The sequence below is a fragment of the Columba livia genome, chromosome 11, assembly GCF_036013475.1.
Source record: "Columba livia isolate bColLiv1 breed racing homer chromosome 11, bColLiv1.pat.W.v2, whole genome shotgun sequence".
Classification (NCBI taxonomy): Eukaryota; Metazoa; Chordata; class Aves; order Columbiformes; family Columbidae; genus Columba; species Columba livia.
This window is the reverse complement of record NC_088612.1, coordinates 19,924,558-19,948,071: the sequence shown is the minus strand read 5'-3', so window position 1 is coordinate 19,948,071 and position 23,514 is coordinate 19,924,558. Positions and strand designations below refer to the sequence as shown.

The 23,514-nt window shown below is 43.2% G+C and overlaps 1 protein-coding gene across 3 annotated transcripts in view; it reads right to left on the bottom strand.

The window, feature by feature from the left end:
- Positions 1-23,514, bottom strand: part of HCN4 (hyperpolarization activated cyclic nucleotide gated potassium channel 4) — a 137,083-nt gene that overhangs the window by 67,079 nt on the left and 46,490 nt on the right. For all 3 annotated transcript variants that reach the window (XM_065077113.1, XM_065077112.1, XM_021300777.2), the window contains one exon: positions 600-1,023. In XM_065077113.1, coding sequence (XP_064933185.1) covers positions 600-1,004 — 405 coding nt within the window. In that variant the 5' untranslated portion in view covers positions 1,005-1,023. The remainder of the gene's footprint in view (positions 1-599; positions 1,024-23,514) is intronic.

The window sequence follows — 23,514 nt, the reverse complement described above, 5'->3', positions numbered from 1 at the left end:
CCTGGAAACAGCATAGGAGTTCCTCTTGCTTTTCACCAGACCTTTATGTCTTTAAACAGACACTATTTGTCTGCTGAGTTTTTTTTCTTCTTTCCTTTTCCCCTTAACACAGTGCTGGAGAATTTAGAAAGCGAGAAAGTTATAAATACATCACCAAGCCATTTATTCAAGAGATAAGCATGTAAAAGAAGATGATGCTTGGGTAAACAAATGCCACAGGTTCTGAAAATGGTCTGTCTCTAGACCAGCTGTTCTTGGACATTTTGGGGTTCTGAGAGGACAAGACCCCACTGTCTGGCTAACTGCTCCCCTCCCAGGCAGCTCTGCTTACTTTCCTCCCAGCCCACGCACCATCTCCACAAACTATATGTATTATGATCGTGAAGCAGATAGTACAGCCTCAAGCGACTATGTAACAATATGCTGAAGGCCCTCTCGGGAACCTGCTAAAAGCAAAGCATTAGACTCAAGACACAATTCTTTAGCGTTCACACTGGGATAAAGTAGGAGAATGGGCATTCAAAGAAGGCACTTTTGTGTAATAGCAGCATAAGTGGAGAAAAGATTTAGGATGCAAGTGCATCACAGGCTGTGCTCACCTCCTCCCACTGGTGAATATAGCGGATGAGCCGGGAGAGCCGCAGCAGTCGCAGGAGGCTGAGGATCTTGGTGAAGCGCACGATGCGCAGCGCCCGGGCTGTCTTGTACACCTCCGAATCAATGCGGGTCTCAACAATCAGGAAGATATAGTCCACGGGGATGGAGGAGATAAAATCCACCACAAACCAGCTCTTCAGGTACTTCATCTTGATCCTCTGCGGGTCTAGGATGATCTCGGTGTTGTCCTCCACCACAATGCCTGTTCGGAAGTTGAGGACAAGGTCGATGAGGAAGAACGTGTCCGAAACCACATTGAAGACAATCCACGGGGTGGTGTTTTCATCCTTGAAGAAAGTGATGCCCACAGGGATGATGATCAGGTTCCCTACCATCAGGAGCAGCATGGTCAAATCCCAGTAAAACCTGGACAGCAAGACAGAGACATGTGAGATGAGCTACAGAGTGGGAGATCAGGGTGCCCAGGTCAACAGCGCTAATGTGCTTTATACATCTCTATTGTCATTCATTCCCTATGCTCTGCTTGTCCTCCTGATGTACTCAGAGGGTCAAAATCATCAGGCTTGCTCCTGCTGCCTGCTCCTTCCTTAGAATGAGCTAGCACTGATAGCATTGGGATCAGGATGGAACTGGAGACCGTGCTGTGACCTACAGAGTTCAGTTTAGATTTCTTGCTGAGCCAAGCTTACACTGAGCCTGGACTTGAGGAGGTTAGTCCACACTCTATAGACTCCTTTGTGGTACAGAAATTATCGATAAAGCTTGGAGTCATGTGCCTGGAAATATCTATTTCATTTCTAAAGTAAGCAATGACAACATTTAACTATTGTTCCATGAAGCACACTCTCCAAGAAGCTTATCTTCACTTTAGTGACAAGTCTGTGTTATTCAGTGGGCCTTACAACATTCATTTTTTATTTTGAAGACACACATAGACTGAATCCAGTTCCTTATTAATTTGTTGGGGATTTTTTAAAGATTTTCCCTGGGTATTAGTGTAAAAGATACACAGTCACATTATGGTGCCTCAATTCACCCAGAGTAAGGACTACAATTTTTTTTCTGGGTCTCAGTCTTTGTTGAGGAAAGGAGAAAGGAGCCTCATTGCCCCACAGAGTCAGTGGTGCTCCCATCCCCTCCAAAAGTTTCACACACCAATGTACTGTGGTTTCACTTTGCCAAGATTTCATCAGCTCTACACTGTACACGACAGGGCAGCTCCTGCAATATTGTGAGGTATCATAAATAACTTGTATGAAGATGTCACAGCAAATGAGCGCAGTACACAGAGCAAACTGATTATCAGGTTTGGCTGCTTAAACCTGAGGATACAACATTCAGAAAGCTGCTGTGGCTGTTCCAGTCAGTCACACAAATTAGCATGGTGTTTTTATTATTATTATCATTGTTGATCTCTTGAGTCCCAAGCAGGCCTAATAAGCCTACAATACCCTTGAGTACCAAATAACCCTTGAGTACCAAATAAGCTTAATAACTCTAGACCATAAAAAAGGTGAGAGCAAGTTAACACAAGAGAGAATTGTGCCTTCCTTTAAACCAATCGTCTCAATAAAGTCAACACTGACCTTGGATTTACAATGAGGTACAAACAAAACTGTTGGGTCTGCTGTAAAAGGATATGCACATGCTGCTTCTTCAACTGACAGATTATGTTCCAAATCATTGAAAATGTTTGAAGAGAAACAGATTTGCCTCAAAGATCCTCACAATCTAGTTTGGTAATAGTTGTTCATCTTAAGCCTGGGCCCTGGACCAGGCTGAGCTGCTGCAAAACGGCATCAGTAGAGTGAGGCAACTACGCTCACTTGTTAAACTCTCAGCAGGAAAACAAAAAGGGCAGAATATGCCTTGAAAGCCTTCTCTGTATAGATGCTCTCTCCCTGTTAAGAACGTAACACTTTAAAGCACCTAAAAGCATATTTAAGATTCCAGCTATTACACATGTACAGAGAGGGTCACAAACCAGCAGCACGCCAGCAATTCTCAGAAACATTCAGCAGAGCCTGATGGAAACTGGCTTTAGTATGAACAAAGTTACCCGCTAACGAGGTTTCTAAAAAATGTCATCAACCATCTCTTTCTTGCTCTCAAGGTGCCATGCCCCCACCGGCAAGGTAGCAAGCAATCCTTCACTTAGAATAAACGTATAGTTGGTGCTGGAAGACACTCAGCAATGAGATTTGTCCATATGTTCTAAGAGCAAGGCTGTGTCACGCAGTAATGTGCATTAATACCATATAAATCCATGTTGCGGTCTTCCTTATTAAGGGCCTGAGATGATGCTGCAGCTTTCCTAGTCAATTAATCTAGATAATCGCACAATAGCAGGAAGTCTGGAAGCAGCGTGTATATTATTACTGAAAATAAATAACCTCCCAGCCATCTTTAATTTTCCTTGGGGAGATACAGAAGGAGATATGCACACAGAAAATTATTTTTCCCAAGTTTCAAATTAATGGCATGAGGCGGACATGGCCAGACATGCAGAGATGTAAAGGTAAGTGGCTTTCTTCAGAGATCTTGGGATTTTTCTGCCACTTATTTCTACACTGGCTGGTGATTTCAGTACTTAGTGGGAAGTGGGGACAATGACAACAGTGGCTAGGCTGGTTCATAGTTTAAGTCAGATGATTTCCACACACACAACCCCAGTAAAACACTTTCTGCCTGCACCTCCCACCCCAGTCTCTTCTAGTCAAGCCTGCTCATACCAGAGTCAGCTGTCCTGATTTACAGCATTTCTTGCTATTCCAGTTCAAAGATCTTCAAATTCACACAGGCTCTTCAGTCCCAGTCTGCTATTACTGCTAAATTGTCCACACGGAATCATGGTTTACAATGCGGGCAAGCAAAGATGAAGTGCTAAAATTCATTGCCATGTGTTTCTTAAACCACAGTTCTCCTCAAGGGTGTACTAGTGACTCAAGATTATTGTCACAGGCTCCCCTCAGTTCTGACCTTTAAAGCCATCACTTACAAAACACAGAAGGCAAACTTTTGTATCCAGTGCACCCCTGCTAATAAAAGGGTATCCAGTGTGTCAGGGAGGCGATAACCTTTGGACCCTACGAAGGAGACAGAAAAAGCTGAAAACCACCAAGAATTTGGTCTGCAGGCTCATTCCAGCACAGAAAATTACAGTTAAGACTCCCCACAGCTCCTACACATTTTACTTTTACCCACATATGAAGTACGATCTGCTCAGGGTAGCATCATTGGATTGAGACAGAATAGATGCTCACTAGTCTAATATAATCCGTGTGTCATTTTTGTATTTACACTGAGGCACATCTTTTCACTCCCCGTAAATTATTGGCCAGAATGACTAACGGTGCATGTGATGTATGTAAGGGCAAGAACCAGCTATTAATAACCCATGTTTTCTGTATTTCTGTTGTTCCTTTCACCCAGGGATTCCACGGAGCTGACAGTGATGAAATTGGCTCCGCTGCACCCATGAGAGGCAGATAGAATTATTATCCCTGTCTTGCACATAGAGAAGACACATGGCAAAATTAAGAGAATGGGATTTGTTCACAGAAGTCTGAGGCTAAATAAGGGTTAGGACCTGAATTTGGTTCTTGAGTCTAACCAGATCTGAAGCTGTTTATATGGCTTGAAAAAAAGTGTTTAATAGAGATGCATCTCATAGACAGCTTCCTCTGATACCCTGGCTTCTTCTCACTTCTCTTCCTGCTTTCAAAAGCCTACATAAAAAATTAATAAATAGGAATGTATTGTTTTATTACAGTTGACTCAGTGCGACTGAACAGCTCACAGCACAGGGAACAGCCAGTACTATATAAACCAGATGTCTTGTTCAAACATACCTGTGTTTTATACAACATCCTACTCTGCGCACGCTTCTTAGATCTGAAAATCACATTTTAACATGCACCGCTACCTCTCATCTTTTAGTTCTTAATATATTATTTAGTTGTAACAGAATGCGTCTGAGAATTAGCATGGCAAAGGCACTTCAAGAATATATGCTCTTTAAGTGTAGTTGGTGTCACTCAGTTGATTTAATAGTATGTACACTTTGTAGGTATTAGTCTGTGGTTTCTGATCAGAGTCAGATCATCTTTCCGTTCCGTTGAGTGCATGATGTAACAGGAGGCCAGGAATATTGCTTTCGGATGTCATTTTTTTAATTAAATAAATCTTGATTTTTCAAAGTGTAATCAATTACAGTGCATGAGCTCAGGAAGGACAGTTACCAATTGGAGATCAGACTCTGAATAGTCGAGGTCAGCCCAGCATCTCTATGTCGGTCTGGTGTTCAGAGCCTTCCCAAGCGAGGCACATTCGTGGCCTTAAATTCTGTTCCTGCTCTGTAGTGTTTGCACTGTCAAGAGAAAATAGACTTGAGCAATCTCTAAATTAGCAAAGCTTTTTGGATGTTTCCAGCTTCTGCTGAAAGGCAGCCAACTCCAGGTTGAACTGAGGCTCAGCCTCAAAGTGCACACAAAGGAAGCAAAAATAAAAATGCGTCTAACTGAAAATGCCAGCGAGCCAGGGCATTTTCACCAGCAACGGAATTCAGCTCAGACACCGTGACCAACCTTCCTAACCTCAGTAGAACAGATCTTTAATGAATGTATCTTGCTAAAACCAAGCCCAAAGACAAATCCAATTGCTCTAGAAGCCCGGGCAGCATTGGCTCAGCGCTGACTCCAGAAACAGAGTGCCACCTACTGAGTGACAAATGACAGCTCCAGCCTCTGATTGGCATGGCCAGGAATTGCTGCACTATTCTTTTGAAGAGCTGCTGAAAATCTGCCCTTTTTCCCCCCAAGTGGCAGCTCCTTTCCCCCTCTCTGCATCGCACGTTGAATGAGATGCTGCCGTGCTCCCCAGCAACTATCCTGACGGGAAAGAGGTCGCACTTTAATTCCCAGGACTGCTAGTTAGGCTAGAAATAGAAATCATCTTTTGTAAGGAGCATTAGTGGATGTCAGTGTGGCTGGAGCAAAGCTTACTCCAGAACGCAGCCGTTCCCATAGGTAACTGAACACAGAGGAGAGAGAGAGAGAAGCAAGGATCCTTCCCTGCCTTTGGAAGCATTACTTCTCCCAGATATGAGTAGGCGTATTTCTACTGGAGAGTTACAAACTTTGCATTATTCATAGAGGTAATAGGAGGAACACGGTGATTCACTGCTCCTAAACGCACTAAAGGACACTTAACCAGCTACCGAGTCCAAGAATTCGCTTGCTAGAAGAATTCATTTATTTATAGTGAGATATTCAAATACCTGTGCACTTGAAAACCTCTTTGAAATGAATATCCACCAAAAAAAAAAAAAAGTCAAACGACTTACCAAAATATTCTGTGTGCTGTATAATGGGAAATGATTAGAGGGACCTAGCTAAAGAAGAAGACAAACAGTTTTAATTCCTTCTGACCAACCTATGCAAATAATATGTGTCCTCTGCCATCCTGAATAAACCCCCTGAGAGTGCTGATAATTAGCCATGCATTATGGCAGCAGGAGGAAAAGCAAAAGGAAAAGCTGTGCTGTGTCCCAGCCTCCTCTCCAATCCCCTGGCCTCCTATTTCGGTTGTCCTTGGCTGGTACAGAACATGGGCTGCACCGAACTCCGCTTCATTGCCCACTGCTGCTGTGCAAATACGGAGAAAATAAAGATATACCAGGGCTGATCCGCTCAGATTACCGGCACCCACGGGTCTCAGGACTCTTAAAACTCATGTGTTGCCTTTGACAAAATTTTAATTGAATTCAACTGTCAGTTTTACTTGAGGCAAGATATCTTCTGAGGTCTGGATTTAGCCTTTCGCTTAGATTATCTCCAATCTACAGAACTGCTCACCTAATCCCCTCTGAACAGTGCAGAATTCCATACAATGTTTCCAGTTTAACACATATGCTCATATTATTATCTTGAAATACAATTACATGGATTTTGTTGAGTGGAAAATTATGAAAGCTATTGCTCATGTAATAGTTTAAACCAGCAGTTGCAGTCCAAGTAAGGTAGCATGTTAGCTTCTTATTGCTTTTCTATCGTCAATTTTTAAATCTAACACTATGTTATTAAACAATAATCAACACCTTGCATTTTTTAAAGTAATGTTCACACATTAATTACATCCCAACAGATAAAAGTAAGAAGGCATTAGCAGCCTATATTACACATAGATAGACTATGAGATACTACAGATTTGAGTAACTTATTCAGAGGCAGAACTACTATCCAGAAAATATGGTTGCCTAGTTTCAGAAGAGGTTTCCAGTCTTGCTATACACTGTAATTTGATCAGTAGCAGCAAAGGGGAGATTTCCTTTCTCTTCCATTGTAAAAATATAAATATACACATTACTTAGTGAAATTTTTATTCCAGCTATAATACTTGACAATTTGCAAACAACACGTTTGAGGCACCGATGCATTTACCCAATTATAACATAGTACACTATGAATTATGCCCTTTCTTTAACTTACAAAACACAGTACATTATACCAATATGAGCTAGCTTAAATTATTAGTTCTTTGATAGTACCTACAATACACCCACTCTACTGTCAGGCTTCTTAAAGAGATGAAGACTTGCGTGACGGAGATTTTTACAAGAGAATTCAAAAGAACTGAGAACTAGTAAAGCAGACCTTATGTTGATGGTAATCTCCCAGGGAACGTGTTGGTCTGACCTATAAAACAGCTCAATGCTCTGAATAAACAGTATTAGCAAAGCAGAAATTGCAAAGCTGTCGCCTCACATGGGCTCAGGCCACATGCAGGGACCTCAGGTGCAGGGACCTCAGGGGACACGTCCCCCCATAGCTGGGACACCCAGCACTGCCTGTGGGAGCTGCTACAGCAGCCACCAAGAAACAGATTGTCCTTCCCAAAAACTACATTTATCAAGATACAGACCTCCCTCTAGTCAGTTTAGAACAGGCTTTGTAAATTGGCCAAGGCAGACAGTCCTGATGCTGTGACTTCTTTGGAACAACTTCATTCTGTTTCCTGTTTTTCTGCCTCCGAAACCCCAAGCACTTTCTATTATCTTTGCGCTGAAGGGCACCAGTCGTGAAACAAAATGATATCAACTATTGTTCAAGCATGTAAAACAATACAGAACCTTCTCCACAAGAGCTGCTGACACCCCATCTCATAAGAGTATTTAACTTTTACTCCGACAGGGATGCTGATGATAGGACTTCAGTGACTTGGTAGGACAACAGCTCTCTAACCACTACAGTGCTATCTTTCACTCAAGTCCCCGCAGATGCCATTCGGTGTATGTGACAGAGCAGTTCTTGGAGGCTGCGGTGCTGCCACCTGCCTTGGCCTGGGATAATGAGAGTTCTGGACATCTCATCTGTAAAATCAACCTTGCAGTGCGTTTAATAGAAACTGTACATGCATTTTCAAGAGTTTTATGTGCAATCTGCCATTTGATAAATGCAAATGTATTGGAACCCTTACACGTCATCCTTGGTCCGCAAACATACTGTATCACACAGAAACAATATGCTCCTGCACTTCTTTGCCAATAATGCTGAAACATAAACATGTCTCAAGAATAAGAAAAGCCATGGCGGATTCTGCACGAAGTAGTCAATTGACCACTCTCCTCAACTGCTGCCTTCCTGCCTGCGGATATCACCCTAACAAAGTAAACCGTATCTGAAATCTATACTTAGAACCTGATCTTCTCAGAAAGGTAAAAATAAATAAGATTTCATTTCTCCCTTTGGGGAGCACACATGGACAGAAACAGAGATAGCCACAAGAGATTTTGTTTGTTCCAGTTCTAAATTTGGAGTACGGAGGCCAACAGAGCACATATCTCATTTTGATTAAAAACAGCATCAGTAATATTTTCTCACTTGCCTTGATGCAGCTATTCCAAGCTCATGAAGAATTCACCTGTAACAAGCTGCAAAAGCAGTGAAATTTTTGTGGGTATTATCTGTACAGAACATTATTCTCTCTCTTCTTTGAAGGCTCAAAGGAAGAACATTTACACACTCAACCTAGACAATTTATTATTGTGCTCCTAGCACCACTGAGATGGTCAGATATATATTGTTCTGCAGTGGGAATTTATCGCAGCAGTGGCTGGAGGTAACCACTGGGAAGATAAAGTGGTACAAATTCAGTGGGACTTGTATCAGCACAAGTTTCTTCTGGAAGGAAATCAGGGCAGAGAGCTTAACCCTCTCTTCATATCCCACCCTACTGCACTCATCAATGTCTTGACAGCCCCCTCCTTTGCACCCCCTCCTCTGAATCCCAAAGGTTTTCAAGGTGTCCAATGCGTATTGATTCCATAAAGCTCCTGGAATATATTATGTATGAGACTGACATGCTAAGGGCCTGGCGATTCTGCATTGTTTGATCTTCTGAAATCTCTCATTTGTATGAATATGGAAAAGTTCCTTTTTGCTTGCTGTCCATTGATCCAGACATTGACCCTTCTCTGTGTGCATTTATCTCCGATGATTTAATAATGAAAAAGACCAATAAACTGAGGAAAGGAAGGAAGCCCCTTCAGGGGGACCTATTGCCATGGAAACGTGCCATATGTTGTTCTTGTAGAGAATGAATAGATCAATAAGGGCTGCAGCTTCCAAGTCATCATGAGTACGTTGCGGAATGTGAAGGACGAAAGCCTAAAGACATGCTTAAGTTGTGACATTAGGAAGTCCAGGCCCTGGCAGATATCCAGCATCTCAGATGACTCAAATTCAAATGTTTGGGCAGTCTGTTAGAAAGGTGGATCTGCACCAGGGAGTTCTGAATTGTCTCAACAAGCAGCGATATTGGGCCAAGGGTTTGATTTGTACCCAAGGATACAAAGAAAAGGGAGTGTGTTTTATTTCAGAGCGCGCAGACTCCAATTTCTGGGAGACATACAGGTAGAGACTGCAAAGCCTACTTCTCTGAGCCTGATCTTTCACCTTTACTTGCCAGAATATTAACAGCAGCTCACACTTACAGATTTTGGCGCTGCACGTACAAACTTTACATGTATATAGATGGTACAGATACATGTAGGTATGTCTATTAGTTCAGTGTAAATGCTACTGCAAGAGCGGCAGAGGACACATGACACCAACTGATGTAAGAGGTATTTTCCACCAACTTATCTTCTCAGTATGTTACAAGGATGACAGGCCAGATTCTTAACTATTTAGTATTGATATGGCTCTCTTAACATAATGTGAGTTCACATGAGATGAGGATATCAGCCTCACCACTAGGAACCCAAATTTACTAAAATTAAGCACTAAAACACGGCAGAGAGATGGCGTGAGTCACGCAACTAGATCAGAATCGCAGTTGAGAAAGTGGGAGACATTGGAGGGGACATATCTCGGCTTTCTGCCAGCTGTTCTCCTTTGGGCTGACATATTTAAGCCCTCATGCTCTGCAGTAGTCCACGGAGAGGTGACAACACATGCGGCAGGTAGCTAAGTCATCTGCCAGGCTGAGAAAAAGACTTCTAGCCATCTGGACTGCTAAAAATGTTCCTCCTAGGTGTTGCTGTGCCACGGCTTGGTGTTCATTAGGAATCACAACTCCAGTCTCCCCAGATGGAAAGTGGTCTCTTATTACAACATCTAAGCTCTCACAGAGGCTCCTAGAGACCCAAGTTTGGGGTACTCACCGTAACCTTTGAACCACGCACCACCAGGACAACCGTCTGTGCAGCAGGTCACCAGTGGGCTTAAGCAAAGAAACAAAGATCTATGTCGTTTAGCTGAGTAGCTGGCCAGTTACATCCAGCTACTTTACAATGAAAGACTGAAAAAGAGAGGAATAGCTTCCTGTGCCTGAGGATGGTTCAGACCTGAGCCTGGTGAACCAATTTACTCAGATACATCTCTGCTTGCAGGATAAGGCACACGTGCTCTCTCATAGTGTTTCTTCAACTTTTAAACTTCCCAGGATTTATATCTGAGATAAGCAACAGCTTCTGCCAGACTTGAGCACCCATGCACGCTTATGCCTACCGCTCCGCGTGAGCCCTGGCCATGCCAGATGGGGCAGGGGAAAACACTTTAACCTTTCTCGCTTAATGGCATGATGAGAATCCAAAACGCTGCCAGAAAGAGGTAAGAGAAAGTAGTGTGAGGCTTTTCAGCAGTCTGCTGGAATCATCACATTCAAAGGCTCAAAACTTCCTAAACCACATGCTCACTGAGGAAAGAGAAAGCTGAAGTGACAGAACATTTCCCTGCGTGTAGCCTTCATCTCCAACAAGGACACTTCACCATAGACCTACTGTTTGTGCAGCACAGGGGGAAGAAGACCTGGAAGTGAGAGTTCACTCCCCATTTACACTTCCAAGTCACGTGTGGTTTAGTTTCAAAATCAGAAAATATTTTTCCTCCCCAACTCTGTTGCTGCTAACATCAGATTCTTGTTTGCAGTGAGTTATTCAGGCTGGATTGGAGCACAGTGAATCCTCAAAAAGACTAATGCTGCTGGGATCTCGGGGTTATTCAGGTATGTGAGACCCCAGACAAGAGATGAATCATCATCTAAAAATGCAGGAGTTCAGGGGAAAAAAAAAGTCCAATTGCCTCTGATTATTTCAGGTCTCAGAAGAAACATACTGTGCTGAGGCTATGCTTATCTAAGGCATCCACGTGAATCCACTATCCGCTCCAAACATCGGATGCTGAATTAATTACTGCATGTACTGAAACACTATGTAGCTCACAAGAGATTTTTTCCTTTTGACCTCAAAATACTCTATGGCAGGTAGCCGAGTCTCACCACCAGCATGTGCCAGCCGGGGAAACTGAGGCACGGAGCCACAGGCATTTCCCAAGTGCCTCACTCACATGCAGGTCCAGAGAGCCCAGGAATCCTAACACCCACTCCAGTGTCTGAAGGACACTCAGCTCACAACTCAGCTCCACAGAAAGGCAGTTCCTTATGCAAGTAGCCGCTGTGCTCCAAAGACCTTTTTGGTTCCTGAGAATCTATTTGTTGTCCCCACAAACATTTCTGCATTGAACTACCTGAAATGAGGAAACCCAGCAGAAGATTAAGGGCAGACGGAGACTTCGGGAAAAATGAGCACGACTCGGTGCAAGCTCTGAGACAGAAGACCCAGAAACTCTGGATATTTAAAATATATTATCCCCTAGAAATGATACAGTCAGACCCACTCTTCACCCACACAGGATGCTTTGAATCACCAATTATACAGAATATTGAAAATTCAATGGCTATATTTGGGGTGTTAGATTGGCAGGTGTGTTAGACTGGCAGATTGGCTGGTGTTAGATTGGCTTTTCACCCTCTGTGTGGCATAGAACATGCTACGTAACTCTCCTGTAAAGGACACGGCTGCTAAAAGATCTGGGCATCTTCAGTGAACTCCTATCTTGGCTTTTGCCAACACTCAGGATGTTGACAGATCTCTCCTGCTCTTTCCAGGACATGCTGCAAATTTCTTTTGCACATCTGTGTGGTATGGTGGGGATTCTCAGGGGATTCTCCGTTACCAAAGCTCTAACCCGTGTTGCAGGGTCTCGCAGTCCACTCCAGCAGTTTGCTCTAGTCAAGAAACCTCAAGCAAGTTAATTGCAGCCTCTCCTCACCATTCCGAATCCCTGGTACAATCAATGGGAGTTTGCAGAATACCTCTCTTTAAAAAGCATACAAAACGCTGGTTCCAAGACACAGCAGCTTGCGGTAACACTAGGGTAACGTCCAGTGCTGCTCCTCCAATATATACAGCGCTTTTCTGCCAGAGACATCCAGACAAATAGTGATGGGCACCATTAAAAAATGCTTAAATAAATCTTTTCCAATATGGGCTGGGCTTGATCATCACTATTTAAGTCAATGGAACACAGCCATTGAGCCCTGGGGGAGCAAGTGCCAGCCCTCAATAATTTCTTTGATTAATTGTTCTTTGGAAGGAAGAATTCATTAAGCATTCCTCTCAGAAATTATAAATAAATATATTTTTAGAATGAACAATGTGCCAGAAACAAGTTGTTTCAGAAATATATTCAAATTGATGCAGCCCATTTTCCATCAATCCATAACAAGGAGGCTCCAGTCTGCTCAGCTCCCATCGTACCTAGAGGGGCAGTCCTGTCACCATGGAACTACTTGTGCTGCCTACACAACTCAAGTTCAGATTCTGTGAGCAACTTGCTAGAAAATAATGTAGTTTCTCTGTATATTAGTTTTCCAGGCATCAAATGGGAATATAAATGCTTGTTATTTCACAGAAATATTACAAAGCCATTTCTATAAACAGTTGGGACAGTGAAGATATGATAGTCATGAAAACCCAATAAATAATAATAAAAAACCCCTGTATTTGCACTTCAGCATCAAAGCTTAGATGTGCTACAAACTGAACGTGAAATAAGGTTCTCTTTAAAGATTTTTGGATGTATGATCAACATCATTCCCACAAAATTCAGGTATAACTGAAACACACAAGTAGTTTTATTGACACAGTAAACAATTACCAAAAGGAAAGCAGGACAGGTAGCTACACCAAGGCAGTGATATTTGAGCACTTTCCTGCCTCTTTAAGGTGCAGACTCCACTGACAAACGAGAGGTAAGTGATTATTTTAAATCTACCTGATCCTGTTGTAAATTTTAAATCCCCTTACTTGAAGACAGGAACTCATCACAGAGCTCTCTCTATTTTCTTTGCTTCTTTTGGTGAGGACAGGGGCTGTTTGTGCCCAGAGAAGAATGTACAACTGCAAGATGAGCAATGGCACTTGGTGGATGCCACAGCCCTCCTCCCCAGTCTAGAGAGATGTACTTGTCCCCAGGCTGGAAGAAGAAACGCCAAAAGAACTTGAGCGTGCTCTGGATACTGAAAGTTACAGCCACAAAAGACTATTCCGAATTTTTGAGTCTTAAAACAAAAGACATGTCTTATACTTTGCTTGTGGTGCCTAGAGGCAAGTCAGTTCCCCGCCCTGGTTTGGGGACCCAGGATGGCAGCAACGTCTCAGTGAATTCCAGCTTTCCCAAGAAGCAACGCAAGAACACACTCTCAAAAGCCCTTTTCTCTAAAATATGAAATATACTTGTCTTTTTTTACATCTACACATACAGGACCCAATTTCAAGGCCACTGGAGCAGGCACTGACTTAACCTCTGATTTTGACAGGAGCAGGGATGCGCCAGCATATTATGCAAATGAGCTGGGAAATGTGCACTTCAATAATGCTTGATTATGTGATCTTAATGTTTTTCTTCTTTTTAGTTAATCTAGTCCTTCTGTTTAAGATTAGTAGCTAGGCAAAGGCTAGGGTTTTCCTCTGTGTGGTTTCAAATTCATCCCACCAGAAATATATGTGATATGACTCAGCCCAACTGGCTGGCACTCAACGGGAAGGCTGAGAAAGAGAAATATAAAGATGGTTGAGTGCCGAGGGTACCTGGAAAAAGCTCTGCAAGTCACTCCAGCCAACATCCGCAGCGCTCCCTGGTTTCAGCAGGGAACAGCCCAAGGTCTTTTGCTGGAGCTCAGGAAAAGCAGATAGCAGATTAGCTCTGTTCTCAAACATTTGAGCTCATTAGATATTCAGATCGTAAATTAGGGATCTCCTTTACAAAAGATATCATTGAATCAGAAATAGCTGCTTGGTAGGCAAAGAGCAGAAAATTCAGCGCTCTAAAATGCTTCCACAGCAGCAAGAGAGAGCTATCCTCACTAAATCCTGCTTCGAAGATCCATTCCACAAACATCCAAATGTGAACGTCACCTGGTCTCTCCCACTGTAGTGCAATATGAGCAGGTCTCGTACAGTGCTAGACATAGTGCCCATATGTGCCTCTCAGGTACATATACAGGAGAGACAGGCCAGAAGTAGCTCCAAGGACTAAAATGGGTTCCCAATGTCACCCCCACTAGCTGCGATGTAGTCTCACCAAGGAATTTGGCTCCATATGTCTACTAATAAAAAGTCATTTCAAAGAAATGATGACCTATCCTTCTGCATCCACAAGAACCCCAAAATATGGAGAAAACATTTTACCCAGCACTGTAGCACGGCTAACGCTGGGGTGAAACACAGCAGCAAGGCAGTACATAGCAGAACATACAACTAGTGCTTCAGGGCAGGGTATGAATAAAAAGCTCATCATTTAAACTGTACTAAAATTACAGCGTTATCTGGCTGCCTATAAGGCTAGTAGGCTGCTCCATCAACAGCCATGGATTTTGAATGATCAGGGTAGTTCATATCACTAAAAAACTATTTCACGTGGAACATTTTCCCTTCTGCTTTCTGAGCTAACAGGACCGTATATGTTTTTCCTTTGAAAAAGAAGTTTTCAAAGAGCTTGTGAAGAATTCTTTCCCCTCCTGTAGGAAAGCTATGCTCCACCTTTAACCATTCCAACCTGACATACAGCTGACCATATGTCTTTTTCCCTAACCAGAGTGCAGATCCAAGTATCCAAGTATGGGGCAGGCACAAGTTGCTGCTTATCTGTCCTTACTTGAAAGAGGTGCTCTTTCCACGGGAAAAAATCCCCAGCCACAAGGATGTGCACAGCAAGCAAGGCCTAAAGCTTATTTGTGGGCCAAGCTGAGGAAATGTGAATGACTAATGTCAAGGCATCTTGTTCAGCTCTTTCACAGCTTGTCTCTGCACATCTTATCTAAGAGGAGTGGAAAGAAAAGCTGATGGCCTGCCATTACTGAGAAAATGTGTGTGTGATGATTACACTAGAGGAAGTGTTTAAGAACAGCTCAGCCTTGTGAACATAATATCCTAGAACAGCTGCCAAGTCCCAGAGGGGTTACATCTCCCGACTCCCCAAGTCATGCATGACTGATGTACATTCGTGTCTCCAGCTGCTATTGCTCATGGATACGCATTGTCTTGCATCTCTATGGACAAGCCAACACCTCCATCATGTCCTATTCACCATGGGGTGCTCTGCCCTGCAAAGAGGGTTGTGCTGATTGGGAGAGTGAGCTTTTGAGAAATGTCACTGCTTTTTTTTTTCCCCATGGTTTTAAATTTCAGACTGGAAAGACATGGTTAGTGTTTTAGGGTGGGAGCAAGAGCAAACAAGGGGTAGCGGTGGTCTGGACTTGGGAATCACCATCCCGTGGTACCAGGGCAAGTGATCTTTGTACAGATGTTTGACACGCTCAGCTCTGTTTTACTCTTCTCACATCCACATCACTCACAAGGTATTGTATTATAATATTAGATGCACCCCTGATGTTATGTATTCATTTCCCAAGCAGATTCATTTGCACACACACAACACATCCACCCACATGCAGTGATGGTTAGACAGACACAAAGCCATCAAGCAGCCAATTATTTGGGATGGGAACAGCTTGCATTAGCTCATGATGAAGCTTAGCCTTAATTCTAATGAGCTAGAAAGGCTGGGAGCTGTGCACTGCTCTCCTGACTGCGGATCTCAAAGCAGGGCAGATGATGTCAAGGCAAATATTTTTTTTGTCTGCAGTGCAGATTTTGCTGGGTGAATTTACTTGCAGATGAGGCTTCTAGATCCCCTGTTCAAAGGCAGGAGCCTTAGGCCATACCTACATCTGCCAGTGTTAGCCTAAATTCCTCTTTGTGCTGAAAAAGAAGCACACAACCAGCAGAAGTAACCTTTGGCACCACTTTCAATCAATGTGTATAGACAAGAAGCTGGAGGAATTTGCCCCATGTGGGTGATGGATCAGGAGCAGATGACAGGAGTGCCTGTGGTACTAAGAGGCAGCAGAGGAGCTCAATCACAACAGGAATACAGCCAGAGAAGCTCAGAACAACCTAACTTTACATGAGGTTTTGCAAAAGTAAGGACCAGAACCTTTCCAAATGCAGTCGGGGTTGAGCCAACAGTCATTGCCTAATCAGGTATTTAAGTATGTGTTAGACCCAGGCATTTTTCCCAGCTCCCAACTGTGGAACAAGCCTAGTTGCTGTCTTACCATGGCATACACAGTGTATCACCTTAACCATAGCTGGCATGACCTGAAGCACACTTGTCTTTGCACTAAAATCCAAGGGTCACAACAGATTATCCAAAAGATTCAACATTTGGTGAGCTTAGACACTGCTTTCTAAAGGTGCCCCATCGCAGAAATGGACAAACATCTTGCCAGCTCGTGTGCCTGACCTTTTATTCAGGAGTGTTAGCGGAAGTCAAGAAATCACATATTCCCAAAGAAAAGCATAGCACACCTTGCAGTACACGTGACTGGTGAGAAAAAGATGAAACGTTTTCCTTTTAGACCATCTTGTCTCCCTCCCCATGCAGGTCTTTTTCTATCTTTTTTTCCAACCTAGTTCTAAACGTGCCCCACAATACTGTACAATACACACTGTACAAGTGTTGGTAACCAGTTTCCTTATTAAGACAAAGGGACCAATTATTCACAAATCACTTAACAGTATATGGATCTACTCATTTTTGCGGACCTAGCAAAGAAATTTAACCGAATCTACAGCAGTACACAGAAACGGATAAATATGAAGAAATTCTCATTAAACTGCCTTGTAGATATTAACCACACCCTTGCTGACATCTACTCTGGCATCTTCTGTTACATTAAAAGATTTCGGATTTCTACAGCATCTTCCATGGCCCCTGGCAGCACCATCACCCCCTTCTGAAAGCTGGAGAAATCAAGGTACAGAGTATTCTGTTGAGGATAGGTCGTAGGGTCAAAACTAGATGTCTGACCTGCATTCCAGTTTGTCCTTCTATTTGTTGTACGTTGTGTATAATTCAAAGGATATCAGCAGCTAAATGAGCATGGAAGAATGATACAAATGGTCTGCACAGGCATTAAAGAGAACAGACCATGATCTGTAGTCTAGACTGTTCCTTTTTCCTGCCATCCCCACAATTCACAGAAAACCAGGGATGGAAAACAACATTGCTCTTGTTATGAACAAAAGTATAACTTGTGTGTGTATTAGTGCTTTAAAGCAAAGGGGGAAACACCAAGCATCAAGAATTTGTGCTTAGTGAAAGCGGGTTTGCTATTGTTAAAAAAGCTGCATAGTTTCTGTCATCATTATCTTTTCTGTTATCATTTTTGACTGTTGGGAGAGCTTGTCCAAAGCCTGACACTGCCAGAAAACGTCACCTTTGCACCGCTTCGCTATGCCTAATGCAAGTTCTGCTTCTCTGCAGAGAGCCAAGATGTCACTGCGCTGGCTCAGCCCACACCTCTGTCCCTGCCCCGTCCCCCCAGCCCGGTCACAAACGTGGACGGAGGGGGGAGAACCCGCAAAGCTTCCCCTGTTCCCCAGAGACACACACACAGCTCCTTTGCGGATGATGTTAACGCTGCAATGAGTTAGCATCGCCCTGAAATCACGTGTGAAGCAATGGCTGGGAGGAAAGGACCTATTAATGTGGAGTCCCCGAGTCTTTGGAATGCAGCTGTTATCTCACTCGCAAGCTTTGGAGCGCTGATAACTTTGCAAGACATTTCTTTCCCACACCCAGACAAATTCAAATGCACTTCACTAGGATTTCCATCCCCAAAACACACAGAGGGTGGAACTGAGCATCACACTGCCACAGCGCTCAGCACCTCTGACCAGGAAAACTGAATCCTGTCAGAGCTCCCACGCATACAGTCTCGTTGGAGCTGTGTATAGGGATGAGGAGTTACTCAGTGTACAAGTATTGATTTCCTGGCAGTCACAAGAACCCCTGGCACAGCGGTGAAAAGAAAAAAATTTAAAAAAAAGGACTCAGAGCTGCTACACTACAGTCAACTGGCAATCTGCAGCACCTCTCCTGCCTCTAAGCTCTTTAACAATAGGTGCATAAACACAGACAACCTCTCCATCCAAAGAGGCAGAGATTTAAATCCTTAATTAGCACATTTGGACGAGTTGCCACGAATGAGATTAGCTTTTGCACATCGCTGGGGAAGCAGTTGTGCCCCTCTAATGTCCAAGTGGTGGGGCCTGGAGCTGACCTTGGAATTCCCCTGGGAATGCTCATCTCTGTGCTCAGTGGCACCGTCCTCCCCTGCTGCATGCAGCAGCTCTTAGGAGTCAACAGCCTGGTTTTACTACAGTCTGGTGCTAATACCAGGCATGGGGTGACCATATTTGATGTCAGCCACTATGAATATACTGCATGGAATGAAGAATTTCAATTTGTAAAGGGACTTCCCAGGTAGCAAACCATTCAACAAGGAAAGGGGGAAGAAAAAGGTCTCTATAATAGCGCCTTGTTAACCCAGCACACATCTGCTCTCTCGTGTGTTTCTCAAGTCCTCACGGCTTTGTCTGCTGACAAACCCCAGGTTTTAGTGCTGTCAGCACTGCAGAGCTGTAGAGCTGCACAGAGCCAAGCTGCGTTCTCATCTGCCTTGTGCTTCACCAAAAAAAGCAAGGATACCTGAGCAGTTCTTGCTGCTTGTAATATATAAAGCAGCTTTGATTTGGAGACCCCAGGAAGGATTTGCAGTGTGGCTTAGAGAAGAAACCTTGTCCGGACTTGTAAGCTGAAAAGCAACTATTTTACAACTGTCTTCACTAAGAAATGCTCAGACAACGTGGGAATGAGCACTGTATTGCTGCTAGACAAAGAGGCTACCTAAATGTTTCAGAACAGAACTTGAAATTAACTCCTATTCACCAGAACAACTCTTCTTAAGCACAAAGTAAATATCATGAAGTTATAGATCACTGCACAGCAAAAAGGTAATGATGTCCCCAGCCAGGTGCTGCCTGACTTGAAAGATGGCTGTGGATACCACACCTGCATATGGGACACTGGGAATCCGTAAAGGAGAAGAGGATGTAGGTTTCCACACAGGGAAATAAACCCCAAACCATGGAAAGGGCAGGAGAGCATTTGTCAGAGTTGGTGATTTTCTTAATTCTTCCTTTTGCCTTGAGGTCTGCAAATCGTCTCAGCTCTGCGCACACACAACAGCCTGGACCTTGTTCAGCCATAGGCCTTGTGCCATAAACATTTAGGGGTGATTTTTTTGTTGTTGTTTTTCAAGTTCCCAAAGATAAAAAAGGAGCTGGCACCTTTCTTTTTGAGTGACATTCATCTGTAGGTAAATTGATTTAATAGCTTGTTAGAGTGCCAATTAGAACCAACAATAACTCAATTGACCTATAACTGCCTTGGCACCAACACAGCTTTTAAAAATAAGAGAAAGGAAGAAATCTGTGCTCTGGCAGAGATGAGAGCCCAGATAGCTGGTTTCAAAAGCAAACTGAGGGATTCATGGGCTTGCTAATGAGATGCTCATAACACATCAGAAACAAAGACAAATTTCAATGGTTTCAAGCTAAAATGACACTATGTTATCTGCAGACAAAGATCACTCTTTTATCTGTATAATAAATGGATTTCAGTGCAGCAGCAGTGACTCTACAGCAGAAAAAACTCAGTGCGACAGAAAGCACTAGCACAGCTACCTAACCAGAATAACACTGTACCAAACACTTCAGTTTACCTGCTTACCATAGTACTGAAAATTCCGGCACTGATTCTGTGTGTGCCTACTAATAAACACCTTTAGAAGACACGCTTTTCCATCAAATAAGATCTGGTTTGCATTAATGCAGCGGAGACTGTGTTTCTATACAAATTCATCATTTGAAACATCTAGCTCCAAGGACACAGATATTTCAACTTTAAAAAATAAAAAAATTGGGTAGAGTTTGTCTAAATATTGCTGGGCTGGTGGTCTTCAAGGATGGAAAGAGGGATCGTGTGGAAGGGTTTTAAATTACTAGGCAAAATGATCCATTCTTCAATCAAGAGGGAAAGCAGGGACCAAAAAAACGGAGCTTGTTTGAAGAGCCAGAGGGACGACGGCAACTAAGAATATCTAGAAGGAGAGGAAACTAATTTGGGGGGACCCACCCAGAAGAAAAAAAAACCTGAAGGGTAAGGATAGAGACTGGCAAGAGAGGAAACTGGACTAAATGAATTGCCAAGCGCAACATTCTGAAAGGAGAACATGGGGAGGGGGGTGGAGAAAAGAGGCAGTACTAAAGACTAAGGTGAGAATGAAAACAGTGACCAGCTGAAAAGCTTGGTGTTGGGATCCAGGACCGACCGGAGAAGAAACCTACCACGGGAAGCCCAGAAAATGGAGATGGACCTGGTGGGTTAAGAAACACAAACTTGAAGTGAGGGATGGAGAAAACAACAGGTTGGAGAGAGTGGGGCTGAAGGCGTCATGCTTAAGTACTGAGAAGAAAACATGCGAGAGTTTGTAATAAGCAGGATATGTTTCCCTTCAAAGCCTGGAGAGTAACCCAAGAATCTGGTGCATCGTCGTTCTTATGCCATAACTTCTTGCTACAGCCATTGCTTAATTCAGAGCAGAGGGTAGTGCAGCATATCCCCAAAAAGATCCCTACCTGCTAACAAACCCAGAGATGATATTATGATGAGGACGAGGACTGATTTCTTTTATAAAACCTTAACAACTGTACAAAGCCACTATATCAATAATTAGACTGCAAAGTCAAAAGTGGAGGTTATGAAATAGCAGGACGGATGTTAGCTGTACATATTTATTGTGTTACAGTCATTACATGATGCAAAACAGTTCCTCCCATAGAATCCCGCTTCAAGATGAGAGGAAGGGCTCGAGGCAGATGTGTGCAGGAAAGAGATTTTCTATAGGAGCTCATTTCTTGCACAATCTGGAAGGTTTGCAGTAAGAGATAAGGAACTGCAGAACGAGATGTGATGGCTGAGGCAGATGAGCGGTGCCCTGGAGATTCCATCTCTGCCAAAAAGTTCCTGCAGAGGTGTCAGGCAAATCGCTCAATGCAAAACTGTAATTAGAACAATATTCTTAGGTGATGATTAAAGAGAACACTATGTCATTGTTTACAGCAATATTGGGTTTTTTTTTTTTTGTATAAACAGATAAACTAACAAACATAACAAACCGAGGCTTGGGAAGAGGGTGGGTGGGATCGGCATGTCTATTTCTCAGTCTGGCTGCTCACCAAGCTAGCCTAAGAAATGGTCCAAATCAGAACGTCCCAATCCTCTTCAAACACCCATTAGCCTTAAAACAGGTAGTTATCTCTGTGCCTTTGTCTTCTGGGTCACAGGAATGTCTGATTTCTTACTGAGCACCCACAGAGGCAGAACTTTGAATGTCAGATACACCACGTAATGCTACGTACTCTGCAAAACAGGTCCTCAAATTGACTACACCAAGCCGACGGACGTTTTTGACCTTAATATCTAGAAGTCTGTGCCACCTTGCTATAAAATGGGAATGATGGTACCAGTTTCCCTACTCCAGGTGTCAGGAAGCAAAATGAACATTTTTTGCTGTTATAGTTGAATATTTTTTAAGTGTCAAAGAAAAAAAAAAGAAGGCCACGAGGAAATTAACCTGTATTTTTCAGAATATGATCTGAATGAGATGAAATAAATACAAGGAGAGATGGAGAAAATGTTACGTAGTTTTTCACAAAGAAACCATCACTGTGTGCACTGAATGAGACATGGGCTTCTGCGGAAGTGATAATGTGTTCATCTATTGGCAGAGATTCGTACAAAGGGCCTGAATTAAGTTTATGCAGAAAAACTTAATCACAGCACTTCCTTAAATCCCAATGCTTGCTTTAGTACTTTTACTCCTTTATCTCATGTTCCTCACATGAACATACACGAAAATACCATAATAATATACGATTATAGTCTTAAAACATATTCTGATGATACATTTCATTTATGATGATACAGTTTCATTTACTGAAGCCTTCCTGTTTTCAAATGCTGCCCTTTGTAGCAACTGAACCTTTCTCATACAAAAAACTATATCCTCACACTGATTGTCTAGTGTGGAATTTTTTTATCCTTTGCCTCATGACATGTGAACCAGGGCATGATGTCTGTGATAACCAGCCTATAGATATGGACAGTATGGCTGCACCAGTTTGGTCTCTTCATCGTCACAAAACCGTGATGCTTCTCCTGATTTGTAGTCCACTAAAGGCAACAGAGGTCAAATCCATGCTGTTTATTTGGATAAGCTCGAGACATGGGCCCATGCAAACCTCATGAGGTTCAAAAAGGCCAAGTGCCAGGTCCTTAAAAGGAGCCTATATGAAAGATGGAGACAGACTTCTTAGCAGGCCCTGTTATGGTAAGACAAGGGATGATGGTTTTAAACTAAAGGACGGGAGATTCAGGCTGGACATGTGCAAGAGATTTTTTACAATGAGGGTGGTAAAACACTGGTCCAGGTTGGCCAGAGAGGTGGTGGATGCGTCATCCCTGGAGACATACCAGGCCAGGCTGGACAGGGCTCTGAGCAACCTGAGCTGGTGAAGATGTCCCTGCTCATGGCAGGGGTGGCACTGGGGGAGCTGGGAAAGTCCCTTCAACCCAAACTGTTCTATGATCATCCCTCATATTATTCCTGTTTGGATCCCCTAGTTCTGCTTCAGCAAAACTGCCCTGGGAATCAGCAGGAAAAGTCATCTGCAGTAAAGACAGCAAGTTCTGACTTCAAGAAAGCATCTCCCCTTCCTCAGCTACCAGTGTCCTCAAACTGTTTTGAGGCAACTGCCATCAGCATGAACAAGAGAAGAAGACAGCCAAGCCTACAAGCTGCCTACCAATGAGCCTGTGCCCGATCTACCCTTTGTAGTTTGTTTCTACTGACAGGCACAGGTTCTGCTACTAATGCAACTGTTTCCCCGACCTTCAGAGGTTTCACTGAACCAGAATTTCAATTTGCTGTACATAAGGCTCACACAACAGATAGCTTTCATTTTCCTTTGCTATGAGCAGTGGGCAAGTCACAAGATCAGGGTTTGCCACTGTGGGCAGCATCTGAATGCGGGTAGGCTGACACGAGCAGCAGGTAAAGAAAAGGGCGTTATTGTCTGAGAGC